Source organism: Notolepis coatsorum (genome assembly GCF_963971535.1).
Source record: "Notolepis coatsorum genome assembly, chromosome: 9".
Classification (NCBI taxonomy): domain Eukaryota; kingdom Metazoa; phylum Chordata; class Actinopteri; order Aulopiformes; family Paralepididae; genus Notolepis; species Notolepis coatsorum.
The window spans coordinates 94,739,770-94,760,550 of NC_140173.1; the positions used below are offsets into that span (position 1 = coordinate 94,739,770).

Consider the following 20,781-nt stretch of genomic DNA (forward strand, 5'->3'; position numbering starts at 1 on the left):
TTCAAGTTTGAAATGATTCTTTCTGTTTTGCTCCTGAGAGTGTGCTAGATACTGTACTGTACTGGTAATATTATTTATTTGTGTTAACTTCTGAATAAAACAACTTATTAAACACAAGTACATCTTATTGAACATTATTTTGATATTTCATTACCAATTATCATAGCAAAACAGCTTTTTCAAACAGTCTGTAATGCATTTTGGAAACGGGAGATGGGCTCATGGTGTAATGGGCCACCTGGCCTGAGAAACATAAGGAGGAAAGAAAAAGTAAGGACTTACTTCTGGTCATTATTTGGGTAGAACACACATATTTTGAATGCCTTCGGCAGGTTTTTTTTTTTTAGCCATTTTAATCTAGATTAATCTAGATTAAATCCAGGATTGCAGATAGATTAATCTAGATTAAAAAATGAATCTATGCCCACCTCTAATATATATACATATTATCTTTCAAATGCCCGAGTTCAATTTGAATTTAGTATCACCAGGCGTGCATAAGAACAGATAATGATATCTACTGTAATTTACTGTACCTTTTTATTTTCACCACAGTGCAACCATTTTGAAACTAATTTCAGATCTAATTGTTGCTACATGCTAACAATAGGGAGGAGAAACTAACTGTGTTTCAATATTTGTCAAAAACTTTACCTTTTGTGGCTTATTATCCCGAATAATAACAGTTATTGAAATAATTCATTCAGAACGCTGAACTTTTAACCCCCACAGTATCTGCCAGGAAGTGTAGTTCGGAATAATTCCAACGCTGATCCACAGCTATGCATCCCCTCGACAAAATGGCCGCAAAAAACTACAATTCCCATAATTCAAATCTTCCAAAATGGTCGCCATCTTGGAATAGACTTCAGCAAATCGAGAAGTTAAAACTATCTAATGGCACTTTTAACCTATTGCTAAACTAACGTATTGATGATAATATACATTCTACATGCTTTTGTGACATGTTAGTGATGTTAATACTTGAAAATGTTTGATTAAAAAATCGCAAATAATATGCAACACTCTGAAAAATATTGATTTATGACCATATGCCATTTTGGGGTCGGTACCGACCCCGTCAGGTGGAACAGGTTTTAAACCAGAGTGCAAAATGTAACAGTAAAGTGCAATAGAAATATACAATGTACAGGTGATTAAACTGGAGTATATATAAATGAGTAGCCTACTACTGACTATACTATAGTGTTATAGTATTATTGTATACAGTGATACAGGTATAAGGACACTATCGTAGTAAGTCATATGACCAGCGGTATAACTAGTAGGTAAGGCATATGTACAGATATAGATATAGTATCTACAGGTATGTAAATAATTATGCAGGTATATACAGACAGATGTGGATAAATACAGTATATACGGTAAATATATATATACAGCATTAATATACATACAACAATTTATATGGGTTATATATAAATAGGTATATAAAAGAGATTATATGCAGGTATATAAATAGGTATATAAAATAGATTATATGCAGGTATATAAAAAGGTATATAGAAGAGATTATATGCAGGTATATAAATAGGTATATAAAAGAGGTTATATACGGCTATATAAATACGTATATAATAGAGATTATATACAGGTATATAAATAGGTATATAAAGGAGATTACATACAGGTTTATATAGGTATATAGAAGAGATTACATACAGGTTTATATAGGTATATAGAAGAGATGTATATGCAGGTATGGTGTAAAAAGTACCCAGAAATTATACTTAAGTGAAAGTATGGGTACTGTCTCAAAATCTGACTCAAGTAAAAGTCAGAGTATCTGGCTAAAAACACACTTGAGTAAAAGTCAAAAAGTCCTACTTTTAAATGTACTTAAGTACTCAAAAGTAAAAGTAATTTTTTTTAAAGGGATAGACCAGGGGTCTCAAACTCATTCCATCGTGGGCCAAGTTTTCTTTTTAACTATACATTGGTGAGTTAGTTGAAGAGGTGAGCCAATTAGTGAAATCATCAGCTGATGTTTAGGCAAGGCTGGAATGAAACCAAGCATACACTCTGCCCACAATGGAATGTGTTCTGCGATAGATAATGCTGAAATGAAAGAACAGAGGACACTTTTTTTGCATTACAATTATTTAATGCACTTCTCCATTGAAGGTAAACTAACATGGACGGCATTCACATCACAGCATGAATAATATCACAATATTAAAGACCGAATACTGTAGTATCCTGAATAATATTACAATGTTAAAAACAGAATGGTGTATCCTGAATAATATCACAATATTAACCACAGCATACTGGATTATCCTGAATAATATCACAATATTAAAGACAGAATACTGGAGTACCCTGAATTAGGGCTGGGCGATATGGCCAAAAACGTTATCGCGATAAAATTATAAAATTATTTTCATATAACTCGATATCGATAATTATCGTGGATATAATGTCTGTCAAGTTTAATTAACTTCTTATGCCCGGTGCCGATGGACGGGCTATTAATAGACTTGTTTTTCTGCTGCAAATGTCTCGAGTTGATGTCGTCATCAGTCCGCGCACGTTAGCAGTTAGCCAGAGCGAGCAGTGTATCCCATGACAATGTACTAAATATCCCTAAAATACTCTGTTCCGCCCCAATACATTGCAACGACGTCCACCGTATACCACACACTACTATAACCGTGGCATCAGAATTCACGCCACACACATACTCGGCACGTAAATATATAAAATAGCACCGTGCAAGCTAATTATCCTAGCCAGCCTTGAGTCCTACCTCTCTACCCAGAGGTGCAGCGCGGGTCTCCTTCGCTCTCGGCCATCTCCTTCACTGATTGGTTGTTAGTGCGTGTGCTCATATCCAAGCTTGGAAAATCGATATATCGAAACTTTGCCACCACGTTTCATGTTTATTTAGAGGAAATAATTTATCGCGATAGTTATCGTTATCGTTTTATCGCCCAGCCCTACCCTGAATAATATCACAATATTAACCACAGCATAATGCGGATCTGACTGTCTATTCTTCTGATAGCAGGTGTTTAATCAAAGATCCCCGCTTTCTAGTGTTGCACAAGGACCAATCAGCATGGGTATGGGCGGGTTCATTTTCCATTGATGGGGATTTGATTGGCTGTTTACCTACGGTCGCAGGATATAACGTTAACGTTAGGTTATGACTATAACCAAGTTCTGTTAGTATAGCGACGCTCGGCATCGCTCTCTGCACTATCTCGCATATGTGCACGCGCACTGAATAAAGACCACAAATGTACCTTTAATCCCAATATTCGTCTGACCACACCCCTATCAGCTTACCCATATAAGCAGGGGTGGGGCCACCCACTCGCCTCCTTCCCAAGCTTTCGCCACAAGGCGAGGTCAAAGGCTGCAGCGGCGTCGGATGCCGAGCGTCGCTATACTAACAGAACTTGGTTATAGTCATAACCTAACGTTCTGTATCGTATACGCTCTCGCTCGGCATCGCTCTCTGCACAAGGGAGGCCGAGCGAGAGCCAACGGCCGACAAATACACCCCGCTGACAGCCCCCCACAACCATCAGAACAGGGAGGGCCGAGCCCCCCCGACCCACCCTAATGGAGGGCACCCCCCCTATTAGGGGCTTCACGGGAGGGCGACGGACCCGACCGTGCGAAGAGGCACTCAAGCAACTCAACGCACAGGGTGAGCAGACCGTGGCTTGACCCCACGACTACACACACGCACAACCCGCATGCCACCCGGGAACGAACGGAGGAACAACCTCGTTACTGCCCCCAGAATCACGGGGTCAAGGGCAAACCCAACCCCGTGGCAAGGCCATAGCAGCGGAGCGCGAAGGAAGACCCAGACCCACCAAAAGGACTGGACTCCCTGGAATGGGGGCCCGGAGAAGTCCATGATGCCAGCATCAAGACCCCACCAGGTGGGCACGTAGTGCCCCGCCCTTCACATCGCCAACGTATTCGGACAAAGGCCCCTCAGCCGAGCGGGCCCCGTCCCCCCAATAGTACACCGCCTGGCACACTGACCCTGCAACAGGCAGTCAGCATGGCCGTAAGCACACAAAAAAGGTTAACCAACGGAAGCAGGCAACGCACCGGGGAAAAACCAGGCAACAGGCTATTAACCCTAGCCTGGAGACTGCGGACGAGACAGGCGCCAGAGGGGACAGCTGAACACAGCCGCCCCGGCGGAAGGAGCGTAAGCTGGCGGTGTTGCATGACCAAGCCTCCACTTAAAAACCCCCACCCAGAGGGGTCGAGGCAGAGAAGGCTGACACGATTGGCAGACGTCATGAACGTGCAGGGGCACCCTCAACCGGTGAACCCGGGAGTTGACACTGCACCAACACACCAGGGAATCAACCACCTTGGTGTTACCCAATGCGGTGGTTGTTCCTATAACCCCTCAAGAAAAAACTCCAAAACACACCTGCGGGTATACACCGGCTATACCGCAGTACAAGTGTTTCAGTTTCCAAAAAAGGGTTAACCCAGGCCTACGGGTCGACGAAACATTACTTCGGACCGGGCCTGGCGGTACGGGAAGCACAGGGTCACCAGAGGAGGTCAAAAACCACCCCCACAGGCCCCTCTTCGCCATGCGTGAGAGAGGAGCGAAAAAGAATGGAGAACCAGCCCCTAAGCACACCGTACTTGGTATTCCCAGGCGGTCTCCCAACCAAGTACTAACCAGGACCAACCTGTGTAGCGGCCGAGATCCGACGAGATCAAGCGTGTACAGAATGGCATGGCCGTAAGCCATTACGACAGTGCTGAGTAAAAACGTACCCAACCAGGGTCTCCATAGCGCTTAACCCTGTGACACCCGGACCGACCTGGCATTTTTCCCCCTGAAAAAAGCCCAAGTCCCTCAGGGTACCAGAACAGCAGATCTGCATCCCCGGCGGACAACGGATTCAACTGATCCGGACCAGCGTGACCAGAACCAGTCCCGTGCCCTAACCACGCCGACATGCCTACTCCAGGAGAAAGGGCAGATATGCGTGTCGATCTTAACATGAAAAGAAGGCGCCACCCAGACGTTCGGGCGAACCGCACCTGGTGGCCCACCCCAAGGGCGTGAGACCCCTCTACATATGTTCAGATCCATTCCGTCATCATCCCCCAGACATGAACGAGAATCCGTCGAAAACCAACCCAGGTCGTGGGATTTGGTCGTCGGAAGAGGAAAAACCCCCATCTCAGTTGCTTTATAAAAACGCCGTTTTAACCACAAGCAACCAAGGCGCGCCAGTCAGTCGCCTGTTTACAGCGAGCTAGCACTATACGTGCATCGGGACACACCCCCATCAATGAACAGGCTATTTAGACCTGTCATTGAATCCCCAAGGCGCCCAGGGGAACGACAAGAGGGGTGTGACACTTCCTAACTCCAACACTTTTTGAATAGAAAAGAAGGAAGCATCAACAGTATGTATCCCAGTCTACACAGCCGGGGGTAAAAAAATTTCACATTTTTACATCCCACCACCCTCCCATAGGAAGGAGACAGGGATCCCCAGAGAGACTTCCCACGCGAGCTGTACAGATTGAAAAGAATATATTGCACCTTGAGCCATGTAAAAAATTGGTTTTAGGGCTCTCCGGGGAAGAGGCACTGAACCCATACACACTCAATAATCGAATTGAATCGAATACATATACAATAGAATAGGACACCTTCCAGAGGGTCCACTCACTTTGACAATCTGAGGAGGAAGGCTCTGTACTCTGATGGAGGCTCCCTCACATGGAAGAAGGAGTCCGAACTCACAGAAGGCCCGAATAGGCGCTTGGTGAGGAGGAGCCCTGACCACCCCCCTGAAACATATCCATCACATGGACCTGAACAGCACACGGAAGTCCTACCAACAGAGACGCGCACGGTGACGTACTCTACGGCGGGGGAATTCCTGCGGTGCACACGCCCAATATACCAGGCCGTGGGACCAGGAAACTCCCTCCCCCCCCCCCCCCCGTAACGTGCCGAACCGCCACGTGACGGGAACCTTGAAGGACAGGGGGTGTACCCCTGACCGACAGAAACAAGGAGGAGAGGAAAGGTTACCAGTTCACCCCTTTACGACCCCACACCCATGATACGATGTAATGACAAAAAGAGAATATGACACAGTCATAGTCAGCTCCATGAAGCGTTTGACAGCTCCACACAGCGCATGAGCTAACCTGCTATCTGATTTTTACTAAGGAAAAAACACAGAATAGAGAGGGCTCTAAGAGCCCCAATCCAACATACACATGTGCTTCTGTGGCCAGTCCAACCCAGTTGTAGGTCACATGACACACACAACCCATCATCACCTACAAAAAATGGCAAAAACACTCTACAGAGGAACGCCGTTTTTCATAATGAGAGAATACATAATTCTCGATTAGTATCGGCCACAGGCCTTGCTAAGCACACACGACAGCGACCAAACAATCTTTTCGTTTAGGAAAATAAAGTTTCTCCAGCAGTTTTAGCACAACCTCAGCAATCAAGCTAAGGGTTACATCGCATCCCTACCACACAAAAGACACAATTTAGTGCACAACATGTCTGATAGGAGGATGAAAAAGTCCCCAGGGAACCGGGGGGAAACACAATCCTCTTATTTTACCCTCAATACGGCCAGTTAAAACAGGAAAACCTGTTAATATGTGAACACACTGTTCATTGTCATCACAGGCTGAGAAAAGAACATTCTTTTACTCACTTGTCACTAAGCATAGCTTCATAGGTTAGTTACCTTAGTTGTGAGTACACGGTACATATAAACACCATGATGTTTCTCACACAACAACCAGATCATTTTCACATCTGTAACAATAACCCGATTTGCACGGAGAAGCTAACTGCCAGTGACAAAAACAGCTCACACATAACTTGCGTCGTATCCTAAATGCATTGCAGCAACACACGTTTTGGGAAAAACATCGTTATTCACAAAACATTTAGAAAAGTAAAACCAGAAGACGTGTTATAACGTCTGGTCAAACCTTGTCCTACCCGGAACGTAGATCAGCGAAGTGCAGACTCGAGACCCCGTAGACAACACAGCCGATCCTGTGTTGCTCGAACTGGGCAGCGTCGTCGCTCCAACCAGTCGCTACAGTCCTCTTTGTTGACGCAATCCCCGTCCAGGCTCAGGGCAGGGTCGACGAACATCCCCTGTCAAGGATGACGTCGTAGTCAAGAGTGTAAAACATGTTAAAATCAAAGCACGTTCAACAGAGTAGCATTAAGCTAATGGCCGCTCCAACCGTTCGGGCGCTACTGCCCCTGCTCGCGAGACGCCGAGCTAACGGCGCACGCGACCAGAAGCGCTCGCGGCGGCGTGCGAGGAGCTAAAGCTACCCCGCGCCAGGCCTTGGCCTACAGCAGCAAGCTAACGTTACCTAGTGATCACGACATGCTAGCGCCGCAGCTAACAGCTGACTGGCTAACAGTAGGCCCAACCTAAGTAGGCCATGCAGCGATCCCAGCAGGCTAACGCAGCAGCTAACAGCTGACTGGCTAACCGTAAGCTAAGCAGCTATCACCTGAACATGTATACAATGACATAACACTCACCCAGACAGGCCGCCGTTCTGAACCTCTCCTCACTTTTTAAGAGAAAAGAGAAACAAGATGTCAACACTGCTTTACAACGGTGATTTTACCAACACCCGACGGAATCAGCACAATACCAAACTGGCCTGTGTAGCTGACTTGAACATGGATCTGCCGCTATCGCACATCCATGCACATATCTCCTCGTGAAGGAATACTCTCATTTGGATATGAAAGAAGGGGCTTAACACGGGACAGAGAGAATCCACTCGTCCAGAACACACAGGGATCACCAGTGTTAATGGTCGCGGCCCACTAGTTAAACTACAATGGTCTTCAGACCAAGGCCTTCTGTCGCCTAGGTGGCTGAACAAAGGACCCTAGCCTGGGGCCGGTTTCCATAAACATTGTCAAGTAGCCCCCATAGCACTAACAGACAAGTGAAGCCCGCCAGCAACAGTACTCACCCAACCTGAAACCCACCGCTTCTCACAACAGCGGCGCGTCCGACAGTTCAGCTGTGGCCAACAAACACAGCAAGGAACTGCAGTTGAGAAGCATGCAGCGGCGTGCTCCCAATACGAAAACCGGTGGAGGGTTTTTAGAATGATCATCATCTTCCAGACACTCCAGTACGAAGACAATATCGCCATATTTTCTCGAAAATAGTGAGAGAGAAAATAAAGATATGATGTCAACGTATCCTTGTTTCCCAAAGCTGCTCCTAATCCTTTCCATCATGGTGTCAAGTGTGGGGATCTACCGAGGCACTTCTTCCTTGTGGTGAAAGCGAGAAGGAGGCGAGTGGGTGGCCCCACCCCTGCTTATATGGGTAAGCTGATAGGGGTGTGGTCAGACGAATATTGGGATTAAAGGTACATTTGTGGTCTTTATTCAGTGCGCGTGCACATATGCGAGATAGTGCAGAGAGCGATGCCGAGCGAGAGCGTATACGATACAGAACGTTAGTTTGGCCAGATAAACAATTCAAATATACTATTTAAAATGGTTGGACCTGTGAGATTTGTACTTTGTACTTTGTAGGTCTGCATTTTAAATGTAAGGAGTAAAAAGTATGTTTTTCTTCTCTGAAATGTAATGGAGTAAAAGTACAAAGTATACAAACCTAATAATACTTGAGTAAAGTACAAATCCCCCAAAACAGTACTTAAGTATTGTAACGAAGTACAATTACTCAAGTACTTTACACCCCCGGTTTATAAAAGAGATGATATGCAGGTATATAAATAGGTATATAGAAGAGATTATATGCAGGTATATAAATAGGTATATAGAAGAGATTATATGCAGGTATATAAATAGGTATATAAAAGAGATGGTATACAGGTATAAGAATAGGTATATAGAAGAGATGGTATACAGGTACTGTATATAAATAGGTATATAAAAAAGATGGTATACAGGTATATAAATAGGTATATAGAAGAGAGTATATGCAGGTATATAAATAGGTATATAAAAGAGATGGTATACAGGTATAAGAATAGGTATATAAAAGAGATGGTATACAGGTATAAGAATATGTATATAGAAGAGATGGTATACAGATATAAGAATAGGTATATAGAAGAGGTTATATGCAGATATATAAATAGGTATATAGAAGAGATTATAATATGCAGGTATATAGGTATATAAAAGAGATGGTATACAGGTATAAGTATAGGTATATAGAAGAGATGGTATACAGGTACTGTATATAAATAGGTATATAAAAAAGATGGTATACAGGTATATAAATAGGTATATAGAAGAGATTATATACAGGTATATAAATAGGTATATAAAATTTGATTTGATTTGAAGTCTTTATTTCGAACATGCAATGAATACAACAAACAATAACAAAAAAAGAAAAACAACTCAATCTGCATGTTCGAAAAGGAGTAGGAAGAAGTATACACTTATTTAATCCTACCCCTTTTCCACTACTCAAATGAGTGTACTATTTTAAACATAAAAAAGAAAAGAAAAAAAAATATATATATATGCAAAACAAAAAACAAAAACTATATATGTATCAAATAAAATAAAATAGAAAACAAAATAAAAATGTAAACACCCGTGAATATCAAGTCCCTTCCTCATCCCTGTACCTTGTGAACATAATTTCCTTATACATCAGTTTGAATTGTCTCATGTTTGGACATTGCTTTAGCACCACATTTAGACTGTTCCACAGTTTCACTCCACATATTGAGATGCAGTGTTTTCTCATGGTAGTGCGTACGTTTAGCACCTTTAAATTGTGTTCTCCCCTCAGATTATAACCCCCCTCCCTATCAAAGAACAATTCTTGAATGTTTCTTGGAAGTGCATGACTTTTTGCTTTATACATTAATTGTGCCGTTTTAAATTCCACAAGATCATTTAACTTCAATGTCTTTGACTCCAGAAACAATATGTTAGTGTGATCACGATAACCTGCAATGTGAACTATCCTTATGGCCCTTTTTTGGAGTATAAAAAGTGGTTGTAGTGTAGACTTATAATTGTTTCCCCAGACTTCAGCACAGTAATTTAAATATGGTAAAACTAGTGAACAGTAGATAATGTAGAGTGATTTTCTATCCAGGATGTGCTTTACTTTACTCATGACTGAAATGCTTCGTGAGAGTTTAGATTGGACATGTTTTATGTGAGGTTTCCAACAGATTTTATGGTCTATTATTACACCTAGAATATAAAATAGATGGTATACGGTAAGAAAATGTATATAGAAGAGAGTATATGCATATGCAGGTATATAAATAGGTATATAAAAGAGATGGTATACAGGTATAATGTTCTATAATATATAATGGTATAGGTTTAATGTAATAATTGTTTGTATATTTTATTGGTGTTTTATTGATATTTGTTTTCTTTTTATGTTGTTTTATTGATTATTCTTGTTTAATTGTATATGTTTGGATCCAGACCCCAGGAAGAATAGTCGCTGCTGAGGCAGTGACTAATGGGGATCTGAAATAAAGAAATAAATAAAGGTATAAGAATGGGTATATAGAAGAGGTTATATGCAGGTATATTCAGAGAGGTGTGAATAAACTAGGGGGAAATGTGTTACGATGACAGTGCAACAGTGGCTCAGGAGGTAGAGCGGTGGTCCAACTCCTCCTGGCAGTGTGTCGTAGTGTCCTTGAGCAAGGAACTTAACCCCTACTGCTCCCAATGAGCAGGTTGGCACGTTGCATGGTCCCCTCCGCCATCGGTGTGTGATTGTGTGAGTGAATGGGCGAATGTGAAGTTGTAAAGCACTTTGGATAAAAGAGTTATATAAATGCACCATTTAATGATATACTTTCAATGCAAGAACACAGAGAACAGGCTTGGGAAGAGTTCTGTTATCAATGTTATTGATAACCTGCCGAATTCTGTAATCAGTAACTGAATCCACTGGATTACTCTAAATAACATTTGTTGTCTGTTTGTCTGTCAGCATGGACTCAGACTCTTCAAGGTGAGGAACCCTCTCCATGGTTTGGCCAGGATCCCATCGGGTTGGAAAGCCAGGTATGTCCCTATAATGGTGGACTTAAGATTCAAGGTGGTGAGAGAACGTAAGGTTATTCTATAACCCTAGTTATATGAGTATAGCGAGCGCTCTGCTCTTAGTGGAACTATCCCTTTATCCAATCTAATATTGAAAATAACTTTCACATGTACACACCCCTATTCACCTCCGCCTGGCCACACCCACATCCGCTCCTACATAAGCGGGGTCGTGGCCACACCATCAGCTCCTTCCCAAGCCTTTCACCACCAAAGGAGAAGACCATGGGGTCCTCAGTGAGTCAGAGCAGAGCGCTCACAATACTCATATAACTAGGGTTATAGAATAACCTTATGTTATAGATCGTATAGCTTATGCTCTGCTCTTAGTTGAACACAGGAGCTGAGCAGAGCGGAAGCTCGACAAATGTACCTGCTGAGGCCCCCCACAACCATCAGAACCGGGGAGGACCCGAGCCCCCTGGACCCCCCTAGTGGAGGACGGGAATGAATCGGATCCGACTGTGCGAAGAGGGTTTAGCACCTCGAAACGCACAGGGTGAGCAGACCGTGGGACTTACCTTCACTCAGAAGGACCCGCGACCACTCAGGCGCGCATCCCACATGCCACCAGGGAACAGACGGGAAGCAAAAACACCTCCATCACAGCCCCCAACATCACGGGGTCGAAGGTCAAGAACCCAACCCCGTGGCAAGGCCGTAGCAGCGGAGCGCAGAGGAGGTCCCAGCCCTAGGACAACCTGAGGGCCAGGACCCCCCGAAAAAAGGGGCCTGATGAGGCCAACGAGGCCGCAGCATCGGGGCCCCACCAGACGGTCACTGGTGACATCACCCCCCACATTGCCAGCATATCAGACAGGGCCCAAACAAGAGCAGACCCTTCCCCCCTGGCACGCCGCTCTGAAGCACTCTAGCTTACTGCACCTGGTATTTCCAGGGGGTCTCCCATCCAAGAACTAACCAGGGCCGAACCTGCTTAGTTTCCGAGATCTGACGAGATCGGGTGTATCCAGGTTGACATGGCTGTAAGCCCCAAGAGACTACCCCCCACAATACTGTGGGGCCAGACGGCGCGCCGGGGAGACAACCCCCAAGGGGGTTGATCCCTCAATCCAGGCAACAGGCCTGAACTCGACCTGTGCCTGGAGCACTGTGGACTAGACAGGCGCCTAAGGGGTCTACTGTGAGAACAGTACCCGGCGGAAGGGGTGTTCGGTATGCTGTGCACCATGTCATGACCTCCACAAACCCGACCCCCCATCCAGCGGGGTCGAGGTTCAAAGGAGAGGCTGACACAATTGGCAGACATCATGAAAGATGCGGGGGCATACTCTCAGGCAGACAGGGTCAAGCCCGGCCTCAACCCGAGAGTCGACTCTGCTCCCAACACACCGGAGAACCAACCACTTCCCTATGTTTAGTTTAACAGGAGGCGGTTGTTCCCTTAACCCACCCAGAAAACTTAGAAACATAACTGCGCGTATACACAGGCTATACAAGCAGTACAAGTGTTTCAGTTTTCAAAGGGTTAACCCAGGCCAACAGGTCGACGAGAGTCCGGACCTGGGCCTGGCGGACCGGGACCTACACAGGGATGCCTAGAGGGGCTGACAGCAACCACCCCGACAGCCCCCTCCCATCCCCGCCCAGCAGGGGGAAGAAGGGGTGAAACAATGGAGAAGGACCAGGCCCCCTAACACAGCGCAAGGTACAACACAGTATGGACCAAGCACGTCACTGTTATGGGCAACTCGTAGTGGCATACATATGACACACACATCCACGACATCAATCCCCGCGAAGCCCGGACCGACCCGGCATTTTCCCCCCGGAAAGGTCCTTCGGGGTACCAGAACAGCAGATCTGCCCCCCGGCGGACAACGGGTTAACTAACCTGGTCCGGCGCGACCAGAACCAGTCCCGCGTCCTAGTCACGCCGCCATCCCCAGTCCTAAGAGGGGGGTAGGTACGCGTGTCGATCTAAAACATCACAGAGGGTGCCACCAAGATGGACAGTACGTGAATGCGCTGCTCCTGGTGGCCCACCTCATGGGTGTGAGACCCCTCCGCCAATGTAATGATCTACTCCCCCGGAGATGCGCATGAGTCATCGAGTCTAACCTAGTGCACTGGCGCTCGGTAGAGATCAAAATCTCCTTCCCAGTCGCCCGCATAAAAAAACACCGTTTCCACGAATTGGGCAACCAAGGCGCTCCGGCCCATAACGTGGTTCCACATTGGAAGCACCCAGGGCCAGCGCTACATGCATGTCAAGAACCCGAAACACATCAATGGTGAATTCTAATAAGAAACACCAGACAACGTTCCCTCCATGCTGTCTGGGACGAGCAGCAGGAAGCTGGTCAATAAGACACAGACACGGGTCTCATATGACGCGTCTGAGGGCAACCCTGTCAATTCTGCTCTTTGCATAAGAGGGGAAGACAGAAGTTCCCCCAGAGAGACCTCTATGTGAGTAACAATTGAAAAATGTAATAATAATTGGGCCAAGTGACCAACCGCCCAATACACACTGTGACAATAGAGAGCAGAGCAGAAAACGAACAGTTTTCGAATGCATCGCATCATCCAACTTTGACAATGACAGCGGTCTGCAGCACAAGTCAAGTCAAGTAATTTATTTATATAGCACATTTAAAAGCACAAGAGCCAACCAAAGTGCTGTACAATCAAAGCTTAAAATCAATGTCCTAATATAAAATACACAAATACAAAAATACAAAAAGGCACAGCAGGACAAGACAGTACATTCAGAGAATAGGACAGTAGGACAACACACGGATAGGGGAACACAAAGTACAGTAGCACACAGGGGACAGAGGAGCATAAGAAGAGATACAAGAGGGAGGGGGCAGGATAAAATTACATGGTAGTGTGTGAGTTAGGGTGTGGGAGAATCAGGGTTTATTGAAGGCCAGGGAATAGAAGTGGGTTTTTAGACGGGCCTTAAATGTCTCCAGCGAGGGGGCAGATCGGATCTCCAGGGGAAGCTGGTTCCATAGCTTGGGGGCCACGGCCTTGAAGGAGCGATCGCCTCTCTTTTTGAGTCTGGTGCGGGGGGGGACCAGCCGAGCCTGGTTGGAGGATCTTAGTGACCTGGGTGCTGCGTAGGGGGTGATGAGCTCGGTGATGTATAGGGGTGCTGCACCCGATAGTGCCTTAAAGGTGAGGAGGAGGATTTTGAAGTCTATTCTAAGTGGGACTGGGAGCCAGTGTAGGGAGGCTAGGACTGGTGTGATGTGCTCTCTCTTTCTGGTGCCGGTAAGGAACCTAGCTGCAGAGTGCTGGACCATTTTGAGGCGGGACATGGCTGCCTGACTGATGCCGGTGTAGAGGGCATTGCAGTAGTCAAGGCGTGAAGTGATGAATGCATTGACTACCGTTTCCAGGTCGACGGGTGAAAGGATTGGTTTTATTTTACTGATGTTGCGGAGTTGGAAGAAGCATGATTTGACTACGGCATTTACCTGCCGGTCGAATTTGAGCTCTGGGTCAAAGATTACACCCAGGCTCTTGACGTGGGGTTTGAGGTGGGTGGAGAGTTGTCCTAGGCTGTTGGAGAGTGTTTTGGTGGAAGATGGGGGGCCAAACAAAATGATCTCCGTTTTATTTTCATTTAGCTGTAAGAAGTTGAGGGCCATCCAGCTTTTTATGTCCCTAAGACAGTTTTTAAGAGAGTCTAGGTTAGCTGTGTCAGAGGGGTTGAGGGGAAGGTAGATTTGGGAGTCATCGGCATAAAAGTGATATGAAAAGTTGTGTTTCTGGATGATTTCGGCCAGAGGGAGCATGTAGATGGAGAAGAATATGGGGGCCAGGATGGAACCTTGGGGGACCCCATACGGTAGACTAGCTGTGGGGGAGGAGTGTCAGGAGCACAGAGCCTGTAACTCACGGATGTCTCATGGCCAATAGGAAAACGCGCCCAGTGACGTATTCCATGGCCGGGGGGAAATCCCGTGACCCACCCATCCTAACATGGAGTGGAACCAGGGACCCGTGACCCCCCCCCCCCTTCCCCCTCCCTGTGATGCGCTGACCCCTCAGCCGACAGGGAGACTGACAGGCAGGAGGTCCCACCTCCCGGCCAATCAGTAAAGGGGGGGGAGGGATTTATTAGTCCACCCCTTATGACCCCTCACCCCTGATACGATGCAACAACAAAGCAGAGCCATGACACCAGTCGTAGCGCGCTACATGAAAGCGCATTATACCTGTTAGGGTAACAGCTTCACATTGTGCACGCCAGCCACAGACGATTTGTGCAAAAACTGGCTTTATACACGGCTTCAGGCTCATGTGCGAACTTGCCACCTGAATTTCTACACCTTTACCCTAAAGTAAGAGAAAACACAGACCAAAGAGAGGGGCCAAAGGCCTTGGTACAAGAGCTACACATGTAACTTCTGTAGGCCAACACCTAACCCAGTTGTGGACTCAATGCCACTTTTACTTAAACGTGAAAACACGATACACACAACCCTCTATCACAATAAAAAAGGGCAAAAAGTTCACTCTCACTACTGCAAGAGGAACGCCGTTTTCTATGATGAGAGAAGACATAAGTCCTCGATCAAGTGCTGGTTACAGCCTAGGCCTTGCTAAGTCTACATAATAGCGACCAAACAATTTTCAGAGAAAACTACCTCTCTCTAAGCAAGAGCACAACCCCAGCAGTAGCTGAGGGATTACACCGTATCCCCAAAAATATAGTGAATCAACACACATTTTGTAAACAAAATCATATTTGAGGGGGGGGGGGGGGGCAGGGGCAACCCGGGGGATAATTTTACCCACCCCCTCACCACCTCACCCCTGATACGACGGCAAAAGAAAAAACAGAGCCGTGATACCAGGCGCATGGCGCGCCAGATGAAGCACATACTTCTACCTGTAGAGTAAAAGCTTTACATCATGCACGCCAGCCACAGCCGATAACCTCGTTTGAAAACAGGTTTTCCACAGCTCTGCTTATGTGTGAAAACTTGCCACTCGTTATTTTTATCATTACCCTTAAGTAAAGAAAAACAAGCTAAGAGAGGGACTCAGGCCCTCGATCATATGCCACTATGTACAGCGTTGTAGGGTAACACCCAGCCAGTTGTGGACTCAGCCACGTTGTCTAAACGTTACATGAACACACACAACTTCTCATCATACAAGAAAAAACCCCAGTAAATTTTTACTCACGTAAAAAACAATGCTGTTTTTAGGTAGAGAGAAAGAAATAAGCCTTGGCCAATGCTAACCTAAGCTATACAAAAGCGACCAAGACAATTTTCACACCACACGTCGTGTGACGCCCCCCTCCTGCAGCCGGTCATGGCGCAGGCCCGACGACATCTTCTGCCAGAGATGACGTCGTAGTCAGAGTGCCAGGGCCCGCTATCCTCACGGCTAGCGCCAATGGTTGTAGCATAAGCTAACAGCTAACTCCAGGCTAACTGATAGCATCGAGCTAACGTTTCTAGCCGAGCGTAGCCGCCAGCTAACGAGAATAGCGATACAGGCCAACACTACAGACAGCCGCTGTCTTTTCCTCTTTTATCCAAAAGAAAAAAGGGGAAAAAAGGCAACACACGTCCCTCTCACAGAACAGTGTTTACCAGCAGCGGCATCTGCAGCAAGCCCCGTTGCTTACCCGGGTTGTAGCCGTCCTGAGCTCGGAGATATTCTCATTATGAAACACCAAGCCCACATCCTTCGTGCCAGGTGTTTTCGTTTTGAAAAACGGGACCAGCGCGGTGGCAGAGGGTATCCGTTTTTCAGAGACCCTGGGGAATTGAACCGCAGACTCGAAATCACGGCCCCAGGAAAACAAAGCTACGACTTCACAGAGGAGGAGTCTATGTTATCGTGGGGCATCAGACTAGAACCCCCTCCACGCCGCTATGAGGGCAACAAGGGATTCTAGCCTGGAGCCGACTTTATGCAAGCTGTACAGTTGTCCCCCCACAACTGACACACCTGAAGCTCGCGTCGCAAAAACATCACCCGCCCAGAGAGGCCGTCAGCCCTCACACAGCCGACCGCCTCCCGAAGCATAGTATCCAGCTGCAGAGCCGGAGACAATGCCGGCGGGGATTGCTCAGCGACGCGCGCCCCTAATGCGAAGCGCCGGTGGAGGTCAGAATGATCATCATCTTCTAGACTCTCCGGTGGCGAAGACATTATCGCTTTATTTCCTCGAAAAATTGTGAGAGAGAAAACAAAGATACAATGTCAACGCAGCTCCTTCTCTTCAACAAACTACTTTCGTTACTAAACTAAAGACTAGACTAGATAACATAGTTATTATAGGAAGACTAGAGAACGTCATGTAATTATTATAGGAAGACTAGATAACAGTTATTATAGGAAGACTAGAGAACATGTAATTATTATAGGAAGACTAGAGGACATAGTTATTATAGGAAGACTAGAGAACATAGTTATTATAGAAAGACTAGAGAACATGTAATTATTATAGGAAGACTAGAGGACATAGTTATTATAGGAAGACTAGAGAACATAGTTATTATAGTAAGACTAGAGAACATAGTTATTATAGGAAGACTAGATAACATAGTTATTATATGAAGACTAGAGAACATAAAATTATTATAGGAAGACTAGAGAACATATAGTTATTATAAGAATATGGTAATATTATATAGTAATACTCGTTATCATCAGTCGAGTAGTATACAGGTTTTTGTACGTTCAACCAGCAATACCAAGAAAGGCCAGTAGGTGGTAATGGTACACCATATGGGTGTAGTTTTCCTAATTACAATGAGTATGGCGTTTCCTCATCTAATAGAATCTCCATTAGAAACCATCATGAAGATGGTTTCAGTATGAATTTGCCTTCTAATCATCAATTATTCTTCCCTCATATTAAACAAACAGTTTTGTTTAGTGTAGCACTAACATTTTAAATTAATGATTTCCTTCCATGCTTGAGTAGCCTACCCCACACCCAAGAGTAAAAAGAAATGTTTACAAACGGGGCATACATTAGGTAAGCAGTGTTCCTGGCTCCAACAAGCACAGCTGATAATCAAAGCTAATTAGCCGCCTTTTCTCAGTCCTTGCCCCACAATGGTGGAATGAACTGCCCACCCCAGTTAGAACAGCCGAAACCCGTCTAATCTTTCGCTGTCGACTAAAAAAGACACACTTCTTCAACCATTATCTGAAATGAAAAAAAAAATATATATATATATATATCTAACCCTAACTAACCTTACTGTCATGCACTTGTCCTAATAAACTAACCTACACTGTAGCACAGCACTCAACACTTTGATGAACATTGTTACTCAGCTGATAGAGTTGTGCCCTTCCTAATGACTTGTTGTACAGAACTTGTAAGTCGCTTTGGATAAAAGCGTCAGCTTTTCTGAACGGTGGTTTATTCCGGGGCAATGAAATTTTCCATTTCGTCCTCTTCATCACTCGTACTATCGTTTGTGGCCATCTTCTGTAGCTTGTCACTCTGACTGTCTATTCTTCTGATAGCAGGTGTTTAATCAAAGAACCCTGCTTTCTAGTCTTTCACAAGGACCAATCAGCATGGGTATGGGCCGGTTAATTTTCCATTGATGGGGATTTGATTGGCTGTTTTTAAATAAAGTGCGGCCGCAGGATTAATAACGTTAACGTTAGTTTGGCCAGAGAAACAAATATACTAATTAAAATGGTTTGACCAGCGAGATTTGTACTTTGTACTTTGTAGGTCTGCATTTTAAATGTAAGGAGTCAAACTAATTTTTATTTTTTCTGAAATGTAATTGAGTAAAAGTACAATACAAACCTAATAATACTCAAGTACAAATCAAAAAAACAATTAAGTATTGTAAAAAACTACAATTACTCAAGTACTTTACACCCCTGCGCCAAACAATCTAAAGTGTGTTGTTATAGCGCCACCATCTGGCCAAATGGGACCAATATAGACCAAAACCCCCTTCCCTGAGTGCTCAGCAACGGTTCTCAGGTTATGTGAAGGACAGACAGACACGCACGCACGCACAAAGTGATTCCTTCCTAGTTAGATAAAATTTTAACACACTATTACTTTTAGAGTCAGGTATGACCTACACTACTTTCAGATACACTCCATTCTCCACTTGCACAATCTGAATGTAGCCATTTCCGGCTGACTTCCGGTTGCAAATAGCACTTCCTGTCCCATCCAAATACATTGGTTTTAGCTACTTTTCTCCCCTTATTTAAACAACTTTGTCGTCACAGAGAGGCAATGAAACGTTTGTATTATTATAGTATAGAATGTATTTAATAAGCAAACGTTTGTCAGCAGGGTTTTTGGGCTGTATTTCATGTAAAAACGTTTACTGTTAGTTTCCTTGCTCAGCCAGCATTAGCTAACCGAAGCTAGTGGTTAAACAGGCCGGATTAGCTTTGAGCTAACTATCTTTCCCGACCCATGTATTCATTCCATTCTAAACATAACGTTAGTTTACAAAACATGACCCGTCTATATAACGTTGAGGAACAAATTATATAGACGGGTAATGTTTTGAACAACTAACGTTACGTTTAGAATGGAATGCATCGGCAAAGATCCGTTAGCTCAAAGCTATTCCGGCCAGTTTATCAACTTCCTGTCATTTAGAAATATGATTTTATAGTGAAAATCATTACCAAAACGTCCGGAAAAACCTAACGGGAGCATTATAGACAGTCATACAAATGTACAAATGCTATAAGGTGGCAAGAAATGCACTATAAACAATACTTTATGCATCGGCAAAGATCCTTAGCTCAAAGCTATTAAGGCTAATGCTGGCTAACAAGAGGCTAGCGCAAGAAACGACGCAGCAAAGTATTGTTTATAGTGCATTTCTTGCCACCTTATAGCATTTGTACATTTGTATGACCGTCTATAATGCTCCCGTTAGGTTTTTCCGGACGTTTTGGTAATGATTTTCACTATAAAATCATATTTCTAAATGACAGGAAGTTGATAAACTGGCCGGAATAGCTTTGAGCTAACTATCTTTCTCGACCCATGTATTCATTCCATTCTAAACATAACGTTAGTTTACAAAACATGACCTGTCTATATAACGTTGAGGAACAAATTATATAGACGGGTAATGTTTTGAACAACTAACGTTACGTTTAGAATGGAATGAATACATGGGTCGGGAAAGATAGTTAGCTCAAAGCTATTCCGGCCAGTTTATCAACTTCCTGTCATTTAGAAATATGATTTTATAGTGAAAATCATTACCAAAACGTCCGGAAAAACCTAACGGAAGCATTATAGACGGTCATACAAATGTACAAATGCTATAAGGTGGCAAGAAATGCACTATAAACAATACTTTGCGGCGTCGTTTCTTGCGCTAGCCTCTTGTTAGCCAGCATTAGCCTTAATAGCTTTGAGCTAAGGATCTTTGCCGATGCATAAAGTATTGTTTATAGTGCATTTCTTGCCACCTTATAGCATTTGTACATTTGTATGACCGTCTATAATGCTCCCGTTAGGTTTTTCCGGACGTTTTGGTAATGATTTTCACTATAAAATCATATTTCTAAATGACAGGAAGTTGATAAACTGGCCAGAATAGCTTTGAGCTAACGGATCTTTGCCGATGCATTCCATTCTAAACGTAACGTTAGTTGTTCAAAACATTACCCGTCTATATAATTTGTTCCTCAACGTT

General features: G+C 44.6%; 1 protein-coding gene across 1 annotated transcript in view; it reads left to right on the top strand.

Moving 5' to 3' along the window:
• Positions 1-10,631: 10,631 nt before the first annotated feature.
• Positions 10,632-20,781, top strand: part of LOC311234695 (homeobox protein Hox-D4b-like) — a gene marked incomplete at both ends in the record, with an annotated part of 34,094 nt that continues 23,944 nt past the window's right edge. Inside the window, 2 exons of the mRNA XM_084321937.1 lie at positions 10,632-10,667; positions 11,013-11,133. Of these exons, the coding sequence (XP_084178063.1) occupies positions 10,632-10,667; positions 11,013-11,133 (157 nt within the window). The remainder of the gene's footprint in view (positions 10,668-11,012; positions 11,134-20,781) is intronic.